A 25885-nucleotide genomic window follows, 5' to 3' on the forward strand; every position below is an offset into this window, starting at 1 on the left:
CATGAAACAAGAAAACACAGAGAGGTAGAAGGCAGTAAACATACTGACATACACCAAGAGTTTACTCTAGACCAAGTGGGCTGTGTGGTATATTTAGCTTAGTTTGATGACCAAATGCAGCCAACATTTCCACATTAAAAGAGGACCCGCAGAGGATTTCTCAACAATCAATTCTTCTTAATAGCTTAAAATAGATGCTGCATTTCCACACAATGGTACGACGCGATGCTACTTAGCTCGCTTTTTATTGGTTATATACATGAACAAAAGTATATTCGGATTTTATTTTTTTTTTTCAAACCACCTCTATCGCAGATCCAAGTGAGCCGAGCCGCTGAAGATGACATCAGACGGTTTAATGCTGCCATGGCGATCAGGTGAGCAACCGGCCTACACTGAGTGGGCACGATCAACGTGGAGGGAAGGACCTGCTACCAGGATTCCAGCTGAACAACGCAGCGGAAACGAGACGTAAGATCTCGAGTCTCTTGCTTTCTTGACCCTTTTATACTGGCTTCACAGCGTGAGCCATGACATTAGTTCATATTCTAATCTCTCCTTCACGATGCCTTCACAAGCGCTCCAAGGCCGTCATACAGCATCGGTTCATAATCACAGATCTGCAGTCAGATTACCCCGCTTTCGTGGCTAACCTTTAACATGAGAGGGACGAGAACCCGGCTAACCCTGAATCAGTGGTTGCGGCTGGGCCGGGCCCTTCCTGGCCCTCATAAAAGCTTCATAAGGCTTCATAGGGGCTTCCTTTGGCTTTGTTGGGGGATTCGTAGCGGGCTAAGGTGCTCCCGAGAGACGTCCCAAAGCCTCCCAAGACTCACTCCCTCTCTTTCTGAAGTTTCATGGGCTTGCAACACTGCTTTTGGGTATAAGCCAAAAGGTGCACAGCCGCACACAGTCATGCACACAAATACACCACAAGAAGAAGAAGAAGAAGAAGAAGAAAAAAAATCATATGCACACAACAGTGAGCACTAACAAAAGAGAAAGAGCAACACACACCGGGAGAATCTAGAACTCAAAACACACACATGCACCCCAACACACTCCCCTCTTGCTCTCTCTCCCCTTCGCTTTATTTACAATCCTCTGGCAGCGGTACAAGGGCCCGGGGCTATAACACACGGCACCTAATGCTCAAACTGCCAGGTAATCTCATGTCTGACATCCCCCTTTGATAGAAACTGATCAATAGACTCTTGTAAAGGAGTCATTTTCTCTGATGTTTCTACCAACCACTTCTCTCTATCTCTCTCTCTCTCTTTCTCTCTCTCTCGCTCTCTCCTTCTCTTTCCCCCTTCTCTTTTATTAGCCATACATTTATAATTCATATTTCAGCGGGCCAAGTTTGCTCTGAGACAAAAGGGGGGCTTCTTTGTGTAATAAAGAACAATGGTGGTGAAATGATGGGGAGAAATGCCAGTGTTTGCTGCTGGTTCCGGTGAACAACAGTTTTGGGGATCGATAGAGTGTGAAATGGGATTATAGCTAGTAATAGAGGTGAATTGGAGGAGAGAGGCATGTGCATGTGTGCGTCCAGGGATCCAGATTGGATAGCAGCACACACACACACACACACACACACACACAAAGACTTGCACACCAACCCAGACACACAAACACCAACGCAGGCAATAATGATTTCATCATCTTTAGGCAGATGCGCATCAGCAGCACAGAGGGGTGGTAATATCACATTTCTGTTTTTGTGGAAGTGTGGAAATATGGATATTGTGTTTTTGTTTATGCGGTTATTTCATTTGTGGTCACAGGCATTATATTTATTTCACATCACAGCCGACCTTATGATACATCTTATTTGAGATATAAGATGACCCTATAAGGCCATGTTTGACAATTTTAAGTATGTATTCTTGCTTGATTTTCCAAAAGCATTAATCAAAAGCATTAATCAAAAGCATTCATTTAGATGATAAGGACGCACTGATTTCTGTGAATTTGATAAATAACACCGTCATGGCAACAAAACTTTTCTATTGTTTTGTCTGAAAGGTTTCAACAAGCATGCCACAAATGAGTTCAAATGACCCATAATGTAAATGCAATTGACCGCATGTATGCAAAGCACCGGCGGGTCGTCGGCTCGGTGGCGTTTAGTGTTGTGTGATTTTTCTTCTGGGGTGACTACTTTGAGAGAAACAGTATCTAGCGAAGCTGGAGTCATACAGGAAATGCATGCAGTCAAAGAGTGACGTTACATTTGACACATTCAGTCATGAGCCGGGTTTAAGGATTTTTTTCCCCTTCTTTTTAATCACCCTCTTCTTTCCTGTCCCTCCGTCCACAGTCGGATTGAATCCAGCTGCCTTCTGCTGCTTCAATCTCATCCATATGACACTTCTCGGGTTCCCAACCCATCCTCTGTTTCCTTCCTACAAAATCAAGCAATAGTCTTAAATGTGTGGTTACTGCATTTTTTTCCTCATTATTTCGCAGTATACCTTTTTGCCTTTGTCCATACAGTCCATACAATCAGCATTCTAACTGACTCCATCCCAGACCAGATCCACTGTTATCAATAACCTCCACTCAAGATGTTGTTTTATAATACAGAAAGCACCTTAACAAGGGCTCCATGTTAATAAAAAAAGGCCTTTTCTGTGGCTGACTCCTCACCCAGTCCATTCAGCCCACTGCGATATGCAGGTAAACAATGCCCCCTTTGTTAGAATAATGCACCTTTTTTCTTCTTAAGTCATTACAATAGGCTCCACGTTGCTGGATTGTATTTGCTGAAGGTAAAAGCTGAATATCATGTGGTTTTGTGTGGCACGTAGAGTTGAGGGAATGGGTTTTGATCACAGACAAAGGCCAAGCTGCACAGCGTTGTCCTTCTGTCTCTATCTTGTTAATGAGCAGTGTTCAGCGAGCAGGCCAGCAACTCTCTGCCGCCAAGAAAGACCTCAGATTCATCTCTCTGCGGACAATAGGTGAGTGTGTGTGTGTGTGTGTGTGTGTCTGCGTCTGCGTTAGTACCTCGGAGAGCCACGTGTGTATGTGCTAATTAAAGCGGTGGGAGTTGGGAGGAATGGCTGTGTGTGTGTGTGTGTGTGTGTGTGTGCGAGGTGTTTGCCTGGCGTGACCGTAGATGTGTACGTTAATTCTTAATGAGACGTTTCTGTGCCCGGGCGAGACCCAGCCGTCACCATTCCTGCACCGCCACACTACTACAAAGGCCACCGAAAGGCACACACACACACACACACACACACACATAAACTAGATCATTACCATACCGCCAAAGCAGTGTGCCATTAAATCAAACCTCTATCTACACACAATGTGTGTGTGTGTGTGTGTGTGTGTTGGAGTTAACATTGCATGCAGACAGCTAGCAACCGAATCACCAAATAGCTGCACCACTGCTGGCTAATTTGAGCTAAATGATTGAGCTAACAGCAGTGGGGCTGCTCCAAAATAAAAAGCAGTGAACACGGTAGAGCTTCCCCCTCATACTTTGCCAAACAAGTAAAGCAGAGCAACTAGTGTATCAAACAATGAATTGTGATAAAATCTTAATTCTATAGGAGGAAATAAAATGTTTGTAAACGTTTTAGCTGTACAGGCCACGATATAAACTCTTATCAATATATCAAATAAAGATTTGGGCAAATAAACTGTACAGTTAGACAAAATGCGTATGTGCTTGGTGGATAAAGGGACGGATGGATGGATGAAATGAGTAACTGATTCATTGCCCGATTGCTACCTGTCACTTGCAGCTTGCTGCGCAGCTCCTCCAGCTCTCGACTAAACCGCCTCACGCGACTGCCCAGACTCTCTTCCTGAAGCCTCTGCGCCTCCTCTCTCTGTGCAAACCCATCGCTGCTCCGCCTCGCTGCCTCTCTCCTGACCTCCTTCAGCTGCTCCTCTGGCTGTCTGAGAAGTGCCGTATGAACCTGCAGTTTGAGCAAAGGCATAAGCGCAATAGTGGGTAAGCGACTGGGTTTTTCACACGCACACACACACACACACACGGGCGCACGCACGCACGCACACACGGTATTGAAGCGTCTTGCTAGATTGTGTCAAGAATGAATTTCACACTTTCCATGAAAAGTGGCCTAAAAGTGTGTGAGTGACAACTTCTCATTTGTTATTGATTCCCCCCTTACATTTGCTTTAACCAGGGGAAACCCTGACTGAAATGTTTACCTCTGCCGTACAGCCTGAGGAATAAAAGCAGTGGACATTTGGCTGCTCGCTTCAGACGCGTACGGGAAAATCACGTTTGATCCGTTTGGCAAATCTATTGGTCCACAGTAGTAAGCTCCACGTCACGCAAACTTATTGAAACTTATTACCTCGACACATTATGTGACATTAGTCTGAAGGCCCGAAAGCAAGAGGAGTACACACCACAGTTGCATGTAGTTGCGCGTTAATCAAATTAAATGTGTGTCCATTCATATCACGTTGGTAAGCATCACGTGTGTGTGACACTTGTATGTGCCGTAGGACACACAAATGAATGCGTAAAGTCAAATGGCCCCACTTGCACCCAGACCACACACATACACTCATGACTGATGAGACAATAAGTGGCAGCAATGTTGGCCCTCTGCCAGCCTACAGTCGCCACTTTGAGTGATTTTAATGTTTAGTGTCCCATTGAGCTCTTAATTGGACTCAATTTCACCAGCCTTGGCACATTCGGTGCATTAATTAATGGCGAGGCAATTCGTTTCTGCCAGGCAATCCTGGGACAATCACATTAGTGGTGGGGGTGTGGTGCCCGTGGAGGTGGGCTGAGTGCTCCTTCTTTGGGAACTTTGAATTGAATCTCCAGCTACATGTCCAGATGCATGCATGGGCAACATGAAGGGGCAGAATATGAGGCAACTTCATTAAAAAAAGGCTATCTGTAAATGACAGGACAGGGGATCAGATATGAACTACTTTAATACCTTTTGGGAGTCCGCCAGCTCAAGCCTTAAACCTGTAACTTCCTTTTTCAGATGTATCACTTCCTGTTCCAGCTGGCTACGATCGCTCATGTTTGCATGGTGGGAAGAAACAAACCACTGCCTCGGATCTGCTTTTTGCTGGACTCTATGGGGAGGTAAGCAAAGACGGACTGGCTTGTAAAAAACTGCTGTGTAGAGAACCCATAGAACAGATGAACACTGAGAAAGAAAGATGTCTACAATAATAAAACAATAAACCGGATAACAAGCATAATTAATAGAAAATGATTTCATGAGATTATTGTGTTTATTGGTAATTGTAGATAATATGTAGTGTGCTACTGTGTGCCATTTGGCATGCAGGCAGTTAGGAGAATGAAAGAGAGGAGGGGGCTGAGGCCGATGGGAAGGGCACCAGAGGCGAGACAAGGACAGGAACCGGGATCAGCAGAGGACAATGAGAGTTTTATAGACTCGGTTATTACTGTCTTTCCAGCTCTGACTTCATCTGAAGAATAGCCTTTTCACACTCAGCAAGGCGCACAACCTGCTTGGTGCAGCGCTGAAACACATGCAGACACACACACACACACAATGTGGGTGCTGGAATGTAGCCATGTAATGTATTTCTTTTTTTATAAGAGAAAATCTTGAACATCATTCAAGTCAGAAACATGGCCATTGTTTTTGAATATAGGTAGATCTAAATGTCTCCTCCGAATTGTTACCACATAATGTGTCTGTAACTACAGACTACATTCTAACAGCTCAGTGCAATGAAAATAAATCATCTGTAATGCGGAAACTTAACATTCACAATGGCATAATGTATGACAGTACCTCCTGTAGCTGCTCTCTGTGGTTTAGCACGCTGAGGCACTCCTCCTCACAACCAGGATACAAAACACAGGAAATGGCATTAATAGTCTGGTGATTGAGATATTGAAGGAAATTGGCTCTTGTATGGTATTTTGAGAGGCTTTAATTTTCAAATGGTACATCCGAAGGTCCTGGTTATCACCAAGTCACATCCTGGTGATGTGTACTCTCTGCCTGAAGTGGAAGGGTCATCAAAGTATTGATTGTTTCCTTTTAAATCTAATCTGAAAATGACAAAATGTAGTTTGGTGATTGAGATAATGAAGGAAATTGACTCATCTATGGTATTCTGAGATGCTTTAATTTTGAATGGTACATCAGAAGCTGTCTGGCCAGTGGAGTTTTTTCAAAAGAATTTGGAGAAATGGGGCAACTTAAGTCACACATAAAAGTAATCGAAAATCATTAATGAAGAGATTAATATGAAATCTAAAAAGCACTAAAATCCAAGTAGATGGAGTGAATATGAAACTTTTCCTCTCAGGTTTCTGTGTTCCAGCATGGCGGCTCGGTGGTCTACAGGTCAACAGGAAGTGGTTCCTGCACAGCTGAAAAGCAGCAGCTCCCCCTCTCTATCACGGTGGGCCTGAACTCTGAGGTAAGCGCTTTAGGTAGGCAAATTAAATACAGGTTACTTTCTGACCAATAGTGTTACAAAACAATGTAATTCAATATTCGTCCCCTTGTTTTAAAGTCATTGTTAATGGCTTAGATTTTCGAGACGTTGTTGAACGGGCCGCTTCTGAGATGGTGCCACGTGTTTTAAGTGTGATATTCAAGGATATTAAGAGAAATGGTATACAGCAGGGGTTGTAGTTGAAAAATTACAATCAAACAACAGTGTTTAAAACACACTCATTCTAAAGTAATTAGTCTTCAAATGAAAACTTTTAATTGCGATTAATCTAGATTAAGATAAAATAGTGATTTTTTAAATCTATTGACAGCCCTATTATATTTATAATATATATTTATATGTGTATTTCACTGAGCGCTGTGTTTGTAGCCTTGTCTCCATGGCGACTGAATGCATCGGCCCTCGTTTGGATTCGAATTTGAACACTGCTTCCATCCGGAATCCCATGATTGTGGTCATTGCCTTCAGAGTTCAGAGCGAGCGGTTGAGTTTTTTCTTAGAGAGAACTAATCAGTGATATCTGTACTTTTTTTAGACACAAGTGTGCTTTTGAAAACTTCAACATCCTGTTTCAAAGACCACACTTATCTCATTGTATTTTTTCTTCAAAACAACAGCCTTTTTCAAGGCTACTAGCCTTACCGGCTACCAGTCTTTTTAAAGACTACACAGAGGGTTGCCTTTTTTTGTTATTTTATTGTGTTATTGTTGGATTGTCCTCACCATGTCCCAGGGAAACAACCACCCTTCATTGCTCAGGACTCCTCAGACAGGGTCCGAGGTGAGGTCTCATGCTAATACTGAGGTCCACAATCTTAAAAGGCAGCTAGAAGAACAGCAGCTGGCCTACAGTCGCATGGTTTCTGAGCTCTCAAACCAGAAGACTCAGAACCAGGTACTTGTTGAGAAAAACCAGGTACTTGTTGAGCAGAACCACCTGTTAACTGTAAAGCTCACTGAGGCAGGGGATGAACTTGATGTTATCAAGGTCACCTTCAAAACCTGGCAGCAAGAGTGCAAGGGACAAGCGGAAAGGACCATCAATAAACAAAATATTGAGATCCACACGCTAAAACAAAAGCTAAAAGATGTGAGGCAGATGACCTACGATTGCCTGGTTTCTGATCACTCTGACAACAACAAGAGTCAGAACCAGCCACCTCTTGAGCGGAGCCAGCATTTTGGGATGAAGCTCACAAAGCACAAGTTGGAGGCAGACAACCTCCAGCTGACAAAGGAGAGGGATGCTCTCGCTGCTTTGGCGTCAAAGAGGGATGCTCTCGCTGCTTATTACAGGCGCCATCAGCGGGAGCATAAAGAGAGAGTCACAACCACAGACTTCTACGAGCGGTGCCTGAATAAGGCCGAGGATCTCATTACCACCACAGTCCAAGACTTCGAGGCAGAAAGAACCCTCCTCGAGGATATTTGCTTGGACTTAAAAAAAAAACGATTGGGCATCTTTGGGAGGAGGATGCAGGACCGCCATTCGGAGATGGAAAATATGAGGCAAAAGATGTTGTTAAAGAAAAAAAAAGACAATCTTTCACGCAATCCTACCTCACCCATCTCCCCCCCTCTCCTTCCTCCCTTCCCACCCTCCCACCATCGCCCACCAACCGCGGTTTAGGGCGCCGCACGCACGCACATACACGCACACACACGCACACACACAGACACACAGATACACACACACACCATCATCATCATCGGCGGTCACTCGTAGTCGAGTAAGACTGTCCTACACAGATACACACAGATACACGCACACACACACACCATCATCATCGGCGGTCACTCGTAGTCGAGTAAGACTGTCCTACACAGATACACACACACACACACACACACACACACACACACACACACACACACACATACACACCTCCTCCGTGAATCGCCACCTTAACGTGGTGGAGGAGTTTGCGTGGCTCAGTGATCATGTGATCTGTTGGTCGGACCGAGGACAACAGGTTTCAGGGGAGAGTCCAGACTAAGAGCGATTCAACCCCCCACCCCGCCCCCCCCCACACAGTCATCTGGTCTATATTTTACTGATGTGATTATATTACAAAAATAAACTCTCACTTGCCTTTTTATCTCTGCCTTTTGTGATTTTTCATCATCCCACTTCCAGTAGTGTGAACACTGTAGCAACATGTTTTCTCTGTATTAAGGTCAATTGTGCATCGCTGAGAGCAGTGGTTGAAAACATTATTCCACTGAGTGAAACAACTTTAAAGAATTTTAGATTGCATCGAATACAATCATAACTGTACATTGGTATTATTCTATTGATTACAGTTTCAAAATTATAGCGGTTTTACAATATTTTCATGACTTTGTTACTTTTGAATACATATCTCCGGGTTGTATTTTGGTGTACACTAAATGCATTTTATTAGGGTCCTCGCTACGACTAGTCGTAATATAATGCATATTATTATTAATGGCATTAAATATATAAACAATTGACCAAAAGATCATAATTAATTACATTTCAACAAATTACCATCGTGTTTGGTTTTCTAATAAGTGACAATGACCCTTGTTGTGCCACCAAGTAAATAGATCATTACGTATTGCACTCATTTGTGAATGGATTTGTTGCACTATAGAGCACAGAGACATCCGGCCTTGATGTTCCTCACGCTGCAGACAAACTCCAACAATGCTAACGTAATATTAACAAGTGAATCTAGTGCGAGAAACTGTATGAAGGCAATGGGCGACTAAAGAATATCGTAGCAGTGTTCCCTTCATTACAAAGGAACGTCTCCTTGGAGTAAAGACCTTCTGGCTCATTGTGTTTTCTAAATGTAATGCTAAATGTATCACTGGCCTCAATCTTTGTCTATTAACCACGGTCTTTTATGTAAGCAAATCATGTCACTGATTCAAAAGTGGACCTTTATAGGAAAGGAGAGGAAATCCACATCTTGCAGAATTAATCTTTATGTTGGAGAAATAGATCAGAATTTTAATGGACTACAGATAGCATTACAATACTATACTGTGCATGTGACCTTTTTTCTTCCCACTTGGGCTCAAACAAGATTCTATATCCATATTTTTATAAATTGGAAATTTCTTGTAAACAGGGAATCAAGACGTTATTTTAGGGTTAGCTGAGCACAGTTGCACGAGGTAGAGAATTAGCAGGATGTGAAGCTCCATAAGAACTCCTAACCTCTTGATAGGCGCCTCACAATCAAAGTCATTAGCCAGTGTAATAAAGGGCCTGAGATACAGCCATTCTTCAGCAGCCTAACTCTTTTATAACCAACAGATTAAAGTTGATTGGATTAAAATGACATTCTGCCCGTCTGACCTTGGCGGCAGCAGTTAAGTTCATCCAAATTAAATTTCTCCGTAATAAAGATGATTCATTTGTTGCCTGACGTAGTAAATATAAAGCAGAAAGAAAAAGGAGAAAAGATTAAGTGACACGCTCCAGTGGTCACATGCGTGCGCACACACACACACACACACACACAGCGTTGGGTGCAATGACACGCGCACACAAAGGCCCGTGCATACCGTCACACACCACTGATGAAGCTGGTAATCATCGGGGAGCTCACGTAAGAACACAGACACCCGTTCAGTCTCACTGTCACAACAAATCGCCCTGTTGACAACTCTGCCCTCGCAAAGGACAAATAAATCCAGAATCAAGGCCCAAAATGACTGATTCACATGGAAGTATTTGCAGGATGGATATATGTCAACGTTGCTGTTCCGTCCACGTACGCGTGTTTGTCCTGACCTGCTGTTTGATTGTGTCCACTAAGCCTTTAAGATGGTCTGCTCTTTGCTGGCTCTCCCTCAGGAGAGTCTGGTTGGTCAGGAGTTCATCCGTCAACTGGTCCAAAGCCTCCTGGGCGTCCTCCCAGTGGCCGACCTTCTCCAGATACCGCTGCTCCATCCCGGCTAGCTCCTCTTTTGCTGAATGCGCGGCCACTCGGCAATCTCGAAGCTGTCCCAGAGAAATAAAAGCGTTTACGTCTATGGGTGAATTTTAGACTGCGGTTTTGTCAAAGGATTCAAGATGCCTATGTATTTAGAATGGTTATTTAGCTGGTGAAATCACCGGATGCTGCAGGACGAGCCAAATGCAAGGATGATCATATTCCGCTATTATGTACCTGTTGCTGTGAATACTGCAGTTCCTCTTCCAAAAGCTCCACCTGTCCTTGCACCCGATGCACCTTCTCTATGGCTGCGTGGTACTTTTGTCTAAAAATGTCTATGGTTTCTTTCTGCTCCCGGGCTTGTAAACCTGCATCTTTTATCACCTCCTTGGCTCCTTTCAGCTGCTCACGGAGAATTTCCATCTCAACCTGCTGTTTCTTTAGCTTCCCTTCAAATGTCTCAACCTGAGAGCAAACACAGTGAGGTTAGGCACAGATGATGAGAATAAACCTTCGCTCTGTATTCAAACGGAACAGGTCTTGCCTGAGGGTTTGGTATTGTGACCAAAACAAAAGGTTACATTTTTAAGGAAAGTAGCATTTCGAGTCTTCTAATGTATAGGCGCCACACACCTGCACCACAAGGAACTGGTGTAAAAGCAGCAGGAGAGGCTTAATGAATGTCCCAATAAAGAAAACAGGTGGAACATTTACAGCAAAAACCAGTGATCAACTTCACCATGAAGCTACAAAATCAAAGAGTAAAACAGGACACCTCACGGTGATTTAATATGCAGTAAAAATAAAAGAAATGGTGGTAGATTAGTTTGTCTAACATGGTGCAATACATGGTGCTGCTCAACGGTAACCCCACTCACAATGAAAGGGGAACCCAGGAAGTGAAACCAGGCTTAATCCGAGTGTCACACAAGGAATCCCACCGTAGCTCACCTTTCAAGGGGAGCGTTGGAGAAAGTTAAACCCGCTCCAACACTCATCTCGAGTTCATCCATGTTAATCCCACTGTAATCTGGATCAGAACATCGGGGTTTACAACTAATGACAGCCAACTAGTTAGATTTCAGTGGTTCACCGCGGCTTGGTTTAACCAGGGATTAGCTGTGCCCATCTAGCACTAACACGGGGGTGGAAGGCAGTGCGACTGGGTGGAACACTTTCCTCATGCAAAGGGAAGACACACAAGCCACAGGAGAGGATGGAGCGGCCCCAGCAACTTTTATTCTCTAGTTCAGAGTCAAAACTGAAGGGCCTGTGTAGGTGTATGTGCGCGTGGACCATTCAAAAGCATTGACCCTGCCCGTGCACACTCAACTCTATTCAAGTGTGATGGTGACTGTTTCGGCTTTAGAGCCACTCGCACGGTACGAAGTAAGGTGTCATATGCCAAGTTTACTTATTACAGCGACACTGTAATATGTTACTTTGGTATTTATCTCCTTTAATGTTTCCACTGCTGTCCAAATACTAATGGAAGATCCAGCCTTTCGCTGCGTCGCTGGATGAAAGGCCTTATGAAAAGGGCCTAATGGGAGCACCACGGCTTTCTTGTGACCATAATAAGGAGCTTGTGCTTTGAGGAAACAAACAGCCCTCATTAAACATGATAGGAAACGTATCGCTTTGACCCTCATTTGGCCCGGTATTTCAGTATTCATTGCTGTCACATGACTACCCGAGTTGACCCTCGTTTGATTACGACGTCATCCTCCTCTACTTTGTGTTTTCAACCCCCGCGGCCCGTCCTTCCCTCTCTGCACATACTCTGTCTGGGTGCAATTGGAAGTGAGAGGTTGACAAACAGAGCGGTCATTTTGTCTTGTTTGGGAACTCAGATGATGTCGATGGGGATTTATCTAAATTGACTACAAAATAAAACTTGACTGCTGTAAACGGGTCAGTTTATTGTTCTTGGCAAAAGGCTGACTAGTTGATTTTCTACTGTGATATAAATCACGGCGCAAAAGTACGTGCAATTTTTTCTTTTGATTTAGTTCCCCGGATTGACGCAGTAGATCGTAATGCTGCAGGATCGCTGCTCTACAGATTGACAACGGAGCCCCACAAAAGACTTGCTGCCTCAGCGGCTACGCGGCGCCGACTCAAACCGCCTTTGAGCTTTGTGACCTTCGACCGTCGAGCCTTCAGCCCGCTCTCCGTTTTGGCTGAGCTCAGAGCTGCTCTGCTTCAATCGGCTGTGAAGACGGACACTCTCCCTCGCCCCAGCGTTCCGCATCAATCCCTTGAGTCACTGTTTCACAGCTTCCCGAGTCAAGAGTTCAGCTGGTCTATGGCGCGCCCCCTGCGCGGGGAGGTGGAGGTGAGCGAAGGTGCCTCCTCACCTGTTGCTGACCAACACGGAGCTGATCGCGTAGCTGCTTCTCTTTCTGCTCTATACAGCACTCCATACCGCTGAGCTGGCACGACTCATCCGGGTGTCCTCTGACCTCGTGTTTCAAGTGTCTCGCCTCCTCCTTCAATGTGGCCAACTTGGAAGAAAGTGAAATGGAAAATGACTGAAAGGGGTAGAACTTTATGGAGACAGACAGAGAGAAAAGGTGCGAGGGGGCGGCTGTAGCCTAAAAGTGAGGGAGTCAGGCTTGAGTCAGAGACTTTCCCAGTTTAGTCTGAGGACCAGTTGGGAGAATGTGGGCACGGCAGACATGAATGAGTAACGATTTTCCCCTTTCCTTAGCGCCAACTTTTGAGGAGCCTTTGAGCAAAGTGCTACACCTCCCAGAGCTGTAATGGAGCTGCTCAGTAGCCAACTGCACAGAACCGTTGCTGGATTGGGCACTTCCCTTGAGTGGGTATGTGTAACTCTGTGGGGGGTAAACCAGGTCATTGTTGGAAGAAAGGAAAAAAGCACAGGGGTGCCCACTCAACCCAGCCTCGGCATATCAAAGGAATACAACAAAAAATAGTAAGACTACCTAGAATGAAAAATAAGCCCTGAAACAAAATTTAAACCCCAAAATGGAACAAATCTGAAACTTAGTGTCTCATGCAAAATGAAAACTTAGGAACATTAAAAAGGAACAGAGACTATTTCTTAGAAATAGATAATGACAGGAAGAGCTTTTGTTCAGATGTCTTCATTTCAGCTCTTGAATGCAAAATTAACTGATCTCTGCTTGGAACCTGATCACGTGGGAAATAACACAGAACATAACACAAAAACAAATTGTGGAACGTTTTGCTATCCTTTAGATCAATAATTGGTTAACAACGGCAGATTTTGATACACAAACCTGAGCTTATGCGTTCAGACACACACAAACACGTGCACACAGAGACGTGGAGAGAGATGGAGCTGCAGGTGTAAGGCCCTGTGGTAATGGACCTTCTGGTGGCTCGGGGGCCAAGCCAGCCTCCAGTGTGTCAAACTCTCCGGCCCGCTCCCCCACCTCGGCTCTCAGCTCATCGCTCTCCTCGCTCGGGTCCTCCACAGCCTTCTCTTTTTGGAGAAACTGGGAAATATGCGATAAAACCAGAGCCACTCGAGCGGCGCAAAGATCCAACACTAGTTATCACCCACATGAGGATGATGAAAAAAGACATTTCAATGACCTTTAAAGAACACCCTTGAATTCACAAGTAATAAACTATTACTATCGAGGATCACAACACCCACTCAACATTATCTAATGGGCATTACACAAAAATGGTAATAAATTCAGTTTAAATTTTAATTCCACAATTAAATTAAAACTCCAATAACTACATTAGGGAATCAACATTTTACTTTAACACAGTTACCATTAATATGAATCATGAGCATTCAAATTTCAATTTGAGGAAAAATGAAGATGTCTTTACCTCGTTTTGACATTCAGAGAGCTGCATCTTACTCTGCGTGAGCTCCCTCACCTCCTAATCTCCTAAAAATAACACATTACAGTTTAGGATGGTAATGTCAAAATGTTCATTTTTAATGCAAAATACAGATGCTCTTTTTGATGATATAAATGTATGCTAAAGATCATATTTCCTCAAATCGTTGGTAACCGAAGCTGCCTCTCAGGAAACTGAAGATTAAATGATCGAGTCTTGTTTCACGTTTAAGGTGGCAAAGGTTGTTGGTTGGTTGTTTATGCTTCTCTTCAGTGTACAATATTCCTGGAAAATATCTCCAGTTTGTGCGTTTCCATGGTGACCCTCCGTACTTGATTACTTAATATGCCAAGTTTATGTGTGTGTGTGTGTGTGTGTACATTAATGTGGTTTTCATGCATTCATGCGGTTTAAGCTCAGTTCAAATGGCCAGGTATCCGCCGCTGTGCTGTTTATTATTTTATTTATTTATTTAAGCTTTCAGATAATGCAAACCGGTTATCTCCAGAAAAAAACATAATATAACTAATAAGAGAAATTGTACATTGCGGTCTTCATTGCACTTTTTCCTCTGCTTGCGATTTATATATAAAGACATTCCTTAATGCCAAACGGAGTCAAAAGCTCCCTCTTTCCCACCTCTTGTCCTTCCTGCATGATCCAGCGATTGTTATGACCAGAGTTGAGGGCTCGTTTGTAACTGTTCCCGGGGATTGATGGAGTTAACTTGGCTCTTTGACCTCTCACCTCTGGCTGTCAGCGGCCAGGCCCCCTAAAACACACTAAACCTGAGCTACGGCAACGGGGGGGAAAAAAACAGAAAAAGGAACACTGCGCACACACACACACACACACACACACACACAGCTGTGCGCGTAGCAGCTAAATCACAAATGAGTGCTCGTGTAAACACGCACAGACTCTTTCAAATAGGTCGCGCCCTGGAACAGGAATAATGAAGGTTGTGTTGGGTTTTCCGTGGACAGTGGATTAAATAGAACAAACTCACACTCACAACAAACGGCAGTGGGACAAATACAAGTTATTCCACTTACCCATCGCAAGCGCGACACTTACTTCCTGCCAGTTTTTAAATCTCGGTTTGAATCATCTTTGAGTGTGTGTGTGTGTCCCCGATGTGAGCGTGTGATAGGCAAAGTGGATGTTGATAAACACCGGAGGATGTCGTGTCAAAACAGACAACTTGTCAAAACGACAAGCTAACTAGGTCAATCACAAAGTTTAAGGAGAAACTTTGGAGTGGAGCTTTGGTTTATGCATATCTCTACGTGGATGTCTACTCGCGTGTGATAAGCCTCTGAACGGATCTGCAGGAGGGGACCTCCAATATCGAAGGTATTTTTAAATCAATGAGCTCTTAAGTGTATCTCAGTCTCAATGTGTTCACACATCCGCACGCACACAACACTCAGCGCAGACAGAATCCCTACTGACAGGCAATGACAAGATAAAGAGAGGGAGAAATAAGGGGGGAGAGGACGACAGGAGGGGGAGAAATAATATTTGAACAGTTGGGGGGGGGGGGTTGTAGCGGGAGGGGTGGGGGAGGGAGGGAGGGAGGGGCAGATGAAAGCGAGAAATGGCAATGAAAAAAAGAAAGAAATGAGCAATAAGAGAGAAAGTAGGGAGAGAGAGGAAAAAAAACAGGAAGCCATTGTGATGGTGTTGGAGCTTTGTGAGGATGTTTGTCCTGGTCTAACCTTGAAGGCTTGACCAACCTTCCACAACACCGCTTACTTACCTCCCACTCAGCTGCTCTTTTGTGTCTCACAAAGTCCGGCTTGTATCGTCCATTCAAACTGGTAAGAAACAAAATGATTGGACATCGCATTGCCCTCCTTCTCTGCAGTAAAACGGAGGGGAAAATGCTCGAGTTTCTTGCTTTGAATGGCAATTTAAACACAATTGTGATATGGAGACCCCTCAAAAACAGTGTGATTCGGCGTTATCAACAAAATGTGAAAAAGTAACAGTTGTCGGTGTGCCATCTCTGCATTTGGTTACATATGTACATGTATACGTGAAATGAGCCTGCTGACCACGTAGCAGTAGCTCGTCCTGTCTAATACCGCTCATGCCTCAGGAGGAGCTAGCGAGTCGCTCTCGTGTCCACTCTGCCGTCACTCCAGAGGAATCCCAAGCAGAGGACCGGGTCCACTCTGTGGCAGAAAGGACAAAACAACCATTATTTCTGCTCAGTTCTCCATGCAACCACTACAGCTCCTTACACTCCATTCTGTGGTCAACTGAAAACCAATTGGATCACAAGGTGTCTCCCCTGACCCCTGCGACCTCTCTGCTTTCTCCACGTTGCTCACCCTAAATCCATCTTTCCATGCCTGGCTCATTCCCTCCTGTTCTCCCCTACTGTGGACATAAACGACGTGGACATTTAAAAGAGGAGCCTGGAGAAGAGGGACTTTGTGGTTCCCCGAAGATGAGGCGGATCGTCTTCGACAAAGCCCCTTGTCATGTTAATGGCTTTCGCTGCTTTCAAGCTCCTCCGTGGGGGAGTTTGGAACACTTTTACCACATGTTAGAACTACAGCGACATGTGGCCGTTTGCAGGAAGATGATGTGTTAGAGATGGAGAGAGCCACTCGTACAGATGGAGAACAACTAAAGAGGGGTCAACAGACAAATGAAGCACAGAGGATTTATAGGACATTAATGACAAGTCTGTGTTTGAGATGTTACTTAAACGCAAAAAGGCACAAACATCTGCTTCTATTTTGTGAAGTCACTTTATTAAAGTTTACTCTGAAAAGTAGAGATCAACAGCTGGTCTAAATGGACACGTTTACACCCCAGCAGCCGAATCCATATTTCCCAGAAAAATAAAAGTTATGAAAAAAAAAAAAAGAATACAAAAAGTGAAAGGGACAACTCATTTTCTACAGAAAACGCACTTTCCCATTCTTCTAAAAAGTAAAAAATACAGAGTCAGACAGGCAGAGAGCAGAAGAAGGAGAGTGAATGAGCCGAGTTCACGGCAGATGAAGTAGCGTGTTGACAGTATTTGTTCAGCTGTGATAATGTTAGGACATTTAGCTCTGCACAGGAAAAGTTCTCTCAGTTTCACTTACAGCATATTCGAGTGGGAGCAAGCAGGCTGACTCCACCGCTGCCACTGTCCACACGGTAATGGAATGAAGTGTGCATGAGTGCATGCAGAGCTGTGCGTGTGATTTTGTGCGTGCGCGCGTGAGAGAGGGAGTGAGAGAGAGAGATAGAGCGCTTGTAATAGATCAGAGAAAGAACAGTTTGGGTGCGTAAAGCAGCACCAGATGTGGAGCGGAAACCAGATCCCTGGACAGAGTGTAATGGTCCATCCGTTGACTTAATCAAATCCAAACATGACGGACACAACCTCACACACACATGCAAACAGACAAAAGGTATACTGTAGCTGACTGCACACACTCTTATGTCCGCAGCATAACACACACGAACTAAGAAATAATTGACCAATCCCTGGTATTTGTTGCACTTGTGAAATCCTGATGCAGTTCTGTTTCCCATCCTGCAGGATGAGAGCTGAATTAATGTGTGAATGACAAGAGGTCAAAAACATTTTCTAAAACCTTTAATGAAAATACAAAACCCATTTGTTGTCTTATAGCGTGAGCTACAGAGCAGGTAGTCTTTTCAATGTACATCCCATATTGTACTGTTGGAACAAAAAGCCTCAACCAACACAATTATGACCACTGTATTTCTAAAGATAATATGAAATGCGTCAGTGAATAGACTTGCTAGTGATGATAACTGATCCTTGCATGTGGCTTCCCTTTTATTGGATTTTTACAAAGAGATGTCCTTGTTTTCCGCCAATGACTCACTGAAAAGTATCTTTCCAACCTGGTTGATGAACACAAACAACTGAGCTTCACAGTGTTTGCGTTTGGTGTTTCACAAAAAGGGGCCGCGCTGCCCAACACGCAATATAGAATAGGATCATTTTTGAAGTTTTCATGCAGACCGAGTTAAAAAAAAAGATCTAATTTTGGCAGAACAATTCAAATATATGTCAAGTCTGTCTTCGTCGAAAGAGTGTTTTTAATAAGGCTCTAAATATCAGAACATCCCATTAACTATTATCTAAAACCTTATTATCAGCACCATTGTAGAAAGAGACAATGCCTGTCACAGTGAATATTACATTTGAAAATTGAATATTTAAATGAATCCCTCACCTATACAACCCTTCTTATCAGCCCCATTGTGGGAAAAGACAATGAATTACATTAAAGTGAATATTATATTTCATGTCTATGCTGTAGAAACAGATTTTCCGTTCAACCATTTCTTCCGAACATTTGCCGCTTTGTGTAAGAAAGCGCTTCCTGACCTTGTGAGCGCACAAACTTGCTAACAATGTATCGGTGACGACAACACGCGGCCAACAAGTCCGATGCGGTCGCCTCCGTTTAAGTGTCACAATGAGCTGGGCGACCAAAGTTTCGCAGGAACTTCGAACTTGGTACCGGAACAAAGACCTTGAGGACAAAACAACCAATTACCTTCTTTGCAGTGGTGTGACGCAGGTGTATCGTCTCCTGCTGCACGCGCTGCTTCTCTTTGTTGGCGTGGTGACGCTGGTCTTGGATCTGCCCTCTCTGCTGCCTTTCCGTGTCCAGGCTGGTGATGTTCTGATCCGGAGATTCGCTGGTGTCATTCCGTGAGCACTCGGCGGTTTGCAGCTGAGGGTAGGGGGTGTGGGGATGTGAGTATGTCGGATGTGGAGGCTGAGAGAGAGACGGTCACGAGCAGCAGCCGAGGAGGAGAACTTTTACAACAGGACACATGCAGGAGGAGAGGGACATGAAAGTAGAACTTTGGGACATTGGCCTCCACTCGGTCTCCATAGCAGCGGAAAGGAAAAACATTCGAGGCTTTGTGCCATGTGGGGAACCCTGAAGTTGCGGCTTTGACTCGGTACCAATAAAACTGCTTGACTACGCATAATAAAAGACAGAGGACACCAACGGTGGACTAGTGCACTATTCTATGTGCACTGAAATAATGCTGCGAATCTCATGTGCACACAGGTACCAAATGGCCTGTAGGCTGTTCAAAATGTCTCACGTGTCAACAACAACCCTTAAACACTTATGTTAAGTAGCTCCTGTTTAGGGAGCTTTTAACTCCTTGGACTCTGATTCAAACAAACACTTTGGATGAGTAGGAGAAGAGGAAAGCCTCAGCGCTGTGACTCAAAGTGTGCGAAGCGAGCCCCTCCAGAATACTCACGATGTACCTACGGTAAAAAGGACAAGTTCATTATTGAAATGTAAAGGGCGTAAAGTCGGAATCCAAGAACGCCTTTCAAGTGTTCTCTGAGTCGAGCAGCTGACACGCTTTGATGGGGAATCTACTTTGTTTAGTTGGCTGCCGGGCAGCCGTCCCACTAAAACACTAGTAACAGAGGAATGACTTGGTTCGGTCAAGGACACAGTTAATGGGTTACTTTAGGCCCAAAACATCGCTGCCGCAGTGTACGCTGATATACCTAGAGGGGCAAGAGAAGAAGGAGAGAGAGAGATGAATACAGAGACAGAGAGAGGGAGAGAATTAGAAGAAAGAGAGGGAGAGGACAATGAGAGAAACCTAAAGGCCATTCCATTCATCATCCGTATGACTGTTTAATGTTCCCATACATTACAATTGGTTCTCATTGGGGCGAGGGTGAGACCGGACAAAGGAGGCGGGAGAAGGAGCGCAATCAAGAAAGAATTATCTTTAAAAAATAAATAAAAAATGAACGGACAAAAGAAAGAAACACAAAACAACTCCCCACCCCCCCACCCCCCTTGGCTAAGGGATATTCACACTAACCTGGTTCTCTATTGTACAAAGAGCCAACCCTCTGCGGAGCTAAGATGGTGGCGATGAGTTATTAAATATGGAGAGAGGGCGAGAGAGGGAAGGCGGAGGAGGAGGGGAAGAAGGACGGATGATTAACTGTGAAGGAAGTAAAAAATGAGGAGAATTCCCAGATGTACCTGACTGGATTTGATTTAGAGAAGGTTGCTCAATTCGGTTCCTTATTTAAGAGAAGCTCCCGTCCTGTGTGTCCGTGAGACAGCGAGCGAGAGACGCTGTATGTGTGTGCGTGTGTGCGTTACCTCTTTGCTTTCTTTGAGCTGTGCATTGTCTCCGACCAGCTGTTGCTTTTGTTTCTCCGTCATTGCCAAGGTTCCCGTCAGAGACTCCTGTGTGGCTCGTAAACCAACCACATCCTGGTCCAGGTGCCTCACATGCTCCGCTCTCTCTTTCATCCAACACACACACACACACTTTAAATAACGAGCCAGCAAAATGTTGATAGCCTTGTTCATACAATTAACACTATGTATTATGACTTTCATATTTATCGCTGTTAAGTATTAACTTAAGTAGCTGTTTACACCACAACACGTGTCCCCCTGCAGATGGCTTCATCTCACATTATAGTACGCACCACTAACCAATTGATAAGTAAATGGAAATGTGCCGCAATTGTCACCATGGGAAGTCCGTCTGACAATGTTTGATAGCAGACAAAATAAAAAGATATTTATTAAAGTATAAACAACACATTCATCATGTTTTGTGAGAGGTCCATTAGTCTCCGATACTGTTTGTTGTCTGTCTGTTTGTCGGTTTCACGTGCCAATGTAAATATCCTACCACAATGTTTGGAGCATCATTATTCTCATCATCAACCCCCGAACACCCAAATTTTAAAATCATCACCTCCACGGCATTATTATTTTTCACTAAGAGAATAAAACACATGCACCTCATTATTGCTGCGCATTACTTTTCATACATTAGCGCCTGAGCTGCTCATGTGGGTAAAAAGAGACGCAGGGGTTGAACTCTTCACCCCGTGCGTGGTTGTCAGTGTGTGTGGGCCTGTGGTTCAGAACCCCGAGTCAAATCAAAGCCCCTATTCATTAGCACCGTGTTGAAAGAGCCCTGTGTTAAGATTAGGAAGGAGCCTCCATAGACACCCAACACACATGCAAACATACACACACACACGCACGCAATGTTGTCGAGATCATTTACGGGTTGTGACGACACACAGTGTGAATCTGAACCACACTATGCAGTATATACATCATCTTGCAGCCTATTGTGACAGTGAGCTAAAGCTTCCCTTTAATGCAGTCAACTCATCTACAGCAGGGCTAATGGATGGTAACAATTATAAGCAATGGGGCGACACCGAGTTAGAATGAAGCTTTCGTCTGGATATTGCCCAAATTTTAGTGTGACCGTTGGGAAATTAAATAAGTTCCACAAAACTGCGACAATAAGGTGGGAATTTCAGTGCTTCAGCCAAGTCCAACACATTACATTAGTCGGCAAGAGTTTGTCCTCTTATTTGAATCCATTTAGAGAGGATGTCAGATGAAAAATGATAGTGAAGCAAAAGAGCAGATTTTCTCCTCATTTAAAACCATTAATGCTTAGCCAAGTTAAAGCAATCATGACTTCAGCAACTGTTTTACTGTACGATTCATGCTGGTAATAGACCGCAAATACAGTACATACAAATATTACATAACAAAGATATATATACTATAAACACCGGTAGTAAATGTTCAGTGGCGTCTTAATTAAGAGTTGTGTATTGTAGCAAGATTTGAGTAGAGGAAAGTTATAATTTAATGGCTGAAGCAGAAGTGCGTAAATAAATGTTAAGTTAAGTCGTTATTCAGTTGTTTCACATGTACAGTATATATATCAAAAAACTAAATAATAATAATATTTGGGGGATAGTTAGGCACAAATTATATTACAATGCAGTGTAGTGTGTGCATATTGTAACAATGGCTGGATGTTAACATATAATCTATTTGTTCTGCTTTTGTTGTGTGGCACGTTCAGATAATAAAAGCCCCATGAATTTTAGCAGTTCTGTAATATTCAGGTATGCAAACAGGGTATTGCAGATGACGTCATATTTTGTGTTGCGTCATTCTAATTTCTTATGAAATTAGTTTTCTACTCAAATATTTATATTGGATTTTCCACGATCCCATCCACTGCATGGTCACTGCTGGTAATACATGGGGATGCTTGTCAAAGATCACGCTGTCTGTCAGAATCCCGTCGGTAGCCCAAGGTCTTCACGCCGCTGACTTTCACAACTCTGAAATATTGTTGCGTTATGAATACATTATGGTGACTTTTCTCATCTCCAAAACCTGCCACCATCAGAGATGATTAAAAGTTCCCATGATGTCTGTGTAAACTCGTAATCCTCCAGTGGAGGAGTATTGGACCTTGGCTGGAAGTCCTGAAGAAAGAATATCAGATTTGTGATTTTATTTCAAATTAGTGCTTAAGCCTTGGACTTTCATATTAGTAGTCCCTATTGAGAGAGAAGCCTCAATCTGATCAAGTCTCATTACTTTAGCAATTAAGGTTTCACCCTTGGGGTCCCCCTTTCAGCTCCAGCCCCCTGCCTCCTCCTCCCGCTTCCTTTCCTTTATTCTCTGCTCCTAGCCATCACATGTTTTGGCCACCAAGGCGGAGGAGAGGAGAACAGGACGACGGCTTGCACAAATCCTTGATTGGCCAAAGTCCTCCATCTAGGATTACGAAAAGAAATAGAACATTTGAGGACAAAGGAGGGAGGGGTGAGATGGGAAGAGACAGAAAAAAAGAGAGAGAGAGAGAGAGAGGGAGAGGGAGTGAGTGTGAGAGGGGGAGATGTGAGTTAGAGAGTTATGGGCACAGAAAGGGAGAGAGTGGCTAAAATAATTGAATTAAAAAGATGGAGCGGGCCCATTTCTAAGCAGGTGGGAGTGTGGAGTGAGAAAGAGCCGGCGAGATATTAACTTCTAATAAAAGACAGATTAGAGAGTGGCTAGGAGGACTGCTGTCTTTACCTGTGGGATTGACAGCCCCCACATAACCTTTCACTGCAATATGCACACCGATATTGGCCCGCCATATTCCCGAGCACACCACTCACGGACGGACAAACGCACAATCCATCCATCTGCATCGCACATACCGGTGTCTAAGAATCACACATGCGGTACATATACACATAGAAATATGTGACATTTAAGGGGACACACACACACACTCAGACATCAGCGGAGTGTGACAGCATATGCATATCAGCTCTCGCTCAATGATCCGACAGGCGGCAGCCATCAGATAATGAAGACGCAGCTCTTTGGGAAGCGGTTGCTTTTCAGGCAATTAATTAGCTAATTGATCTAACGAGCTCGTTAAAGCTGCGCTTCTTTGGCAGCCGCTGTGAATATATTAGCCAGACTAATTGAATTAAACAGGTGCAGATTTCACAGCTGCCTCCCTCGCGGGGGGCGCACACAAATCCTACAGGTGCTGTGTACACGCTCGCTCCATTTGACTCCGACGTCTTTCTCAGCGAAACCTTGGCATTCGATCAAAGGCATAATGATATGCAGATCAAGTGGTGTGTGTGTGTGTGTGTGTGTTTGCCTGTGTATTTCCGCCAGCGCTTGCACCTCAATGGGCCTGGTGTGCCTTTGTATCAAAAGTACAGCTCGATAAGCCTCAGCAGCATTAGTAATCTGTGTAATTGAAATATAACAGAGGGGGCTCGAAACAGATTGAAGCACTATGAACGCACTTAAATTAGCTAACCAAATCCCAGGGGTCAGTCAATGAGGTTATCCAAAGCTCTACAAGGCCACACAATTCTTAATTTGCTCCAACGCTTTTCAATATTATGCCGTATATTGTGTGTTTGACGTATAAATAGGACGTCTACTTTCACATCCTTTTAATGGGTTTGCAGCAGCAACAAAGGTTCGGCCGGTCTAACGAGCGGCCGTATGCGTTTAAAGGTCCAGAACAAAGCGTGGTTGTGTACACGCGCCATCTCACCTCCCGTTTCACTCCATTCAGCTCGTCAGTGAGTTGCTGATTCCTCGCCTCCTTCTCTTCCATCCGTCTCGGAAATAAGGCCCTCAGCTCGCCCCTTAAAGACATCGTTTTGGCCTTGGCCTGAAACACAAGGACAATTCATCCCTAGTCATAAGCCGTGTGTCAAAGCTGTGGCGTGGGCATAATCTTCACCAGAGATCCTCCATTGGGAAAGTTGATAGCCCATCAGTATTTCACATTTGAAGAAAAAAAAAATCGCAATAAAATGCCCACATATATTACAAACCCACCCCATTGAGATTGTAAACATGCCTTGATTTTCTCAGTCTGCACACACACACACACACACACACACACACACTAAAGAGGTATTGCCCATACACATATGGTTGCATACATTATGTGAAGCATGCTCTAATGCACACAGACATATCAGAGTGGGGCTTTTCATGACACAGAGCTTCTGTGTGTTGGACTTTTAGGTCTGATGTTTGACTTGTGTGATGGCCATTTGGTGGGTGTGGTTTGTTGTCGTAGCAGCTAAAGCAGAAGCTCCCTCACAGACTGACTAAAGCCCTGAGGTCGGCGGTCATAGAAATGATACCATGCATTCATTTCCCTTCGCCTTACTCTCCCCCAGTGCTATAACTCCGCCTCCTTTCTCTTCCCCCAGCGCCTGCGGAATATAAAATTACACCTTTTCTTTTTTAATTTCAGATAACTACGGTTCATTTTTCTCAAAGTGTCATACAGCCATGACTTGGCATAGGAGCCTATACGTTAGGGATGGCTGACGTGAGTTATTGTTATCTTTTTCCATTTCCTGCATGGTGTGGCCCACTATACACTACATATGGCTAAATCATTATCTGCACATGGTGGTACTATATATATATATATATATAAATATTGAGTAACACTATTAGTGGGTTGTTTGTTTTGTGCCAGAAAATAATGAGATTTTTCCACGAGTCCCTTTTGTGTGTACACGACATGTTGGCCAAGAAGAAGTAGAAAAGAGGGTAATCTATACAGCTGATTTTTTTGCAAGAGAAGAGGGAACTGAAAAACACAGGAGAAATACAAAAGCAACCCTTCAGTTTGAACCATGTGTGTGAAAACAGCCATTGTGCACACATGTGGATACGCGCAGACACAGACGGACACACAACACAGATGACATCAGTCAATGTTACAGCTGCAAGTGAAATCTCATTGTATAAAACACTATAGAAGCCCACTGATATGTCTCTCTACCCCCACACCCCCCCCCCTACTTACTCCAGGTCTTTACTAAATTGTACCCTTTTTCTCTTAACCACTCTGCACACCTGCCTCAGTTCATCCCTATCCATCACACACACACACACACAAGCCCTGACTTACACAACCTGCGTGTGCTCATTTGTGTTTTTGTCAAGTTTGATCAAACATTTATTTACCGGGATATTTGCACACAAGTTAACACTTTGCAATCACCGGGCCTTGTTCGCCAGCCCTGCAACAACAGCTGCTCTTGGGTTTTAGCTTTTCTCTCGCATTGTTGTGCCTTCCTCTCATCATATTACTCCACATCACCTGCTTGCATAGCCTGGAACGTCGCCCAGGAAACCGGGGGAAGTGGGAGGTGATTTGGAAAAATGAGGGCAATAAAAGAAAAAACACAGGGATGAATGGAGCGATGTGATATAGGGTAATATGCTAACCCAATCATCAGGCTGCTGTTTGCCGACAGTGCAATCAACATATCGGCCTAA

The 25885-nt window shown here is 44.0% G+C and overlaps 1 protein-coding gene and 1 long non-coding RNA gene across 2 annotated transcripts in view; both read right to left on the reverse strand.

Moving 5' to 3' along the window:
• The window catches only part of LOC119198853 (shootin-1-like), a 39741-nt gene extending 26072 nt beyond the window's left edge, over window positions 1-13669 (reverse strand). The window contains exons 1-4 of the mRNA XM_062559382.1: window positions 12734-13669; window positions 10608-10838; window positions 10229-10438; window positions 3746-3935 (exon numbers count right to left, since the gene is read on the reverse strand). Of these exons, the coding sequence (XP_062415366.1) occupies window positions 3746-3935; window positions 10229-10438; window positions 10608-10838; window positions 12734-12799 (697 nt within the window). The 5' untranslated portion in view covers window positions 12800-13669. The remainder of the gene's footprint in view (window positions 1-3745; window positions 3936-10228; window positions 10439-10607; window positions 10839-12733) is intronic.
• A 102-nt stretch (window positions 13670-13771) lies between these two features.
• On the reverse strand, window positions 13772-19349 carry LOC134107486 (uncharacterized). Its single transcript, XR_009942759.1, has 5 exons — window positions 18770-19349; window positions 15988-16405; window positions 14865-14997; window positions 14211-14272; window positions 13772-13861 (listed from the first exon to the last, which is right to left on the reverse strand). It is a non-coding gene; the product is annotated as an uncharacterized LOC134107486 (long non-coding RNA).
• Window positions 19350-25885: the final 6536 nt, after the last annotated feature.

This window comes from Pungitius pungitius, chromosome 19 (assembly GCF_949316345.1).
Source record: "Pungitius pungitius chromosome 19, fPunPun2.1, whole genome shotgun sequence".
NCBI lineage: Eukaryota > Metazoa > Chordata > Actinopteri > Perciformes > Gasterosteidae > Pungitius > Pungitius pungitius.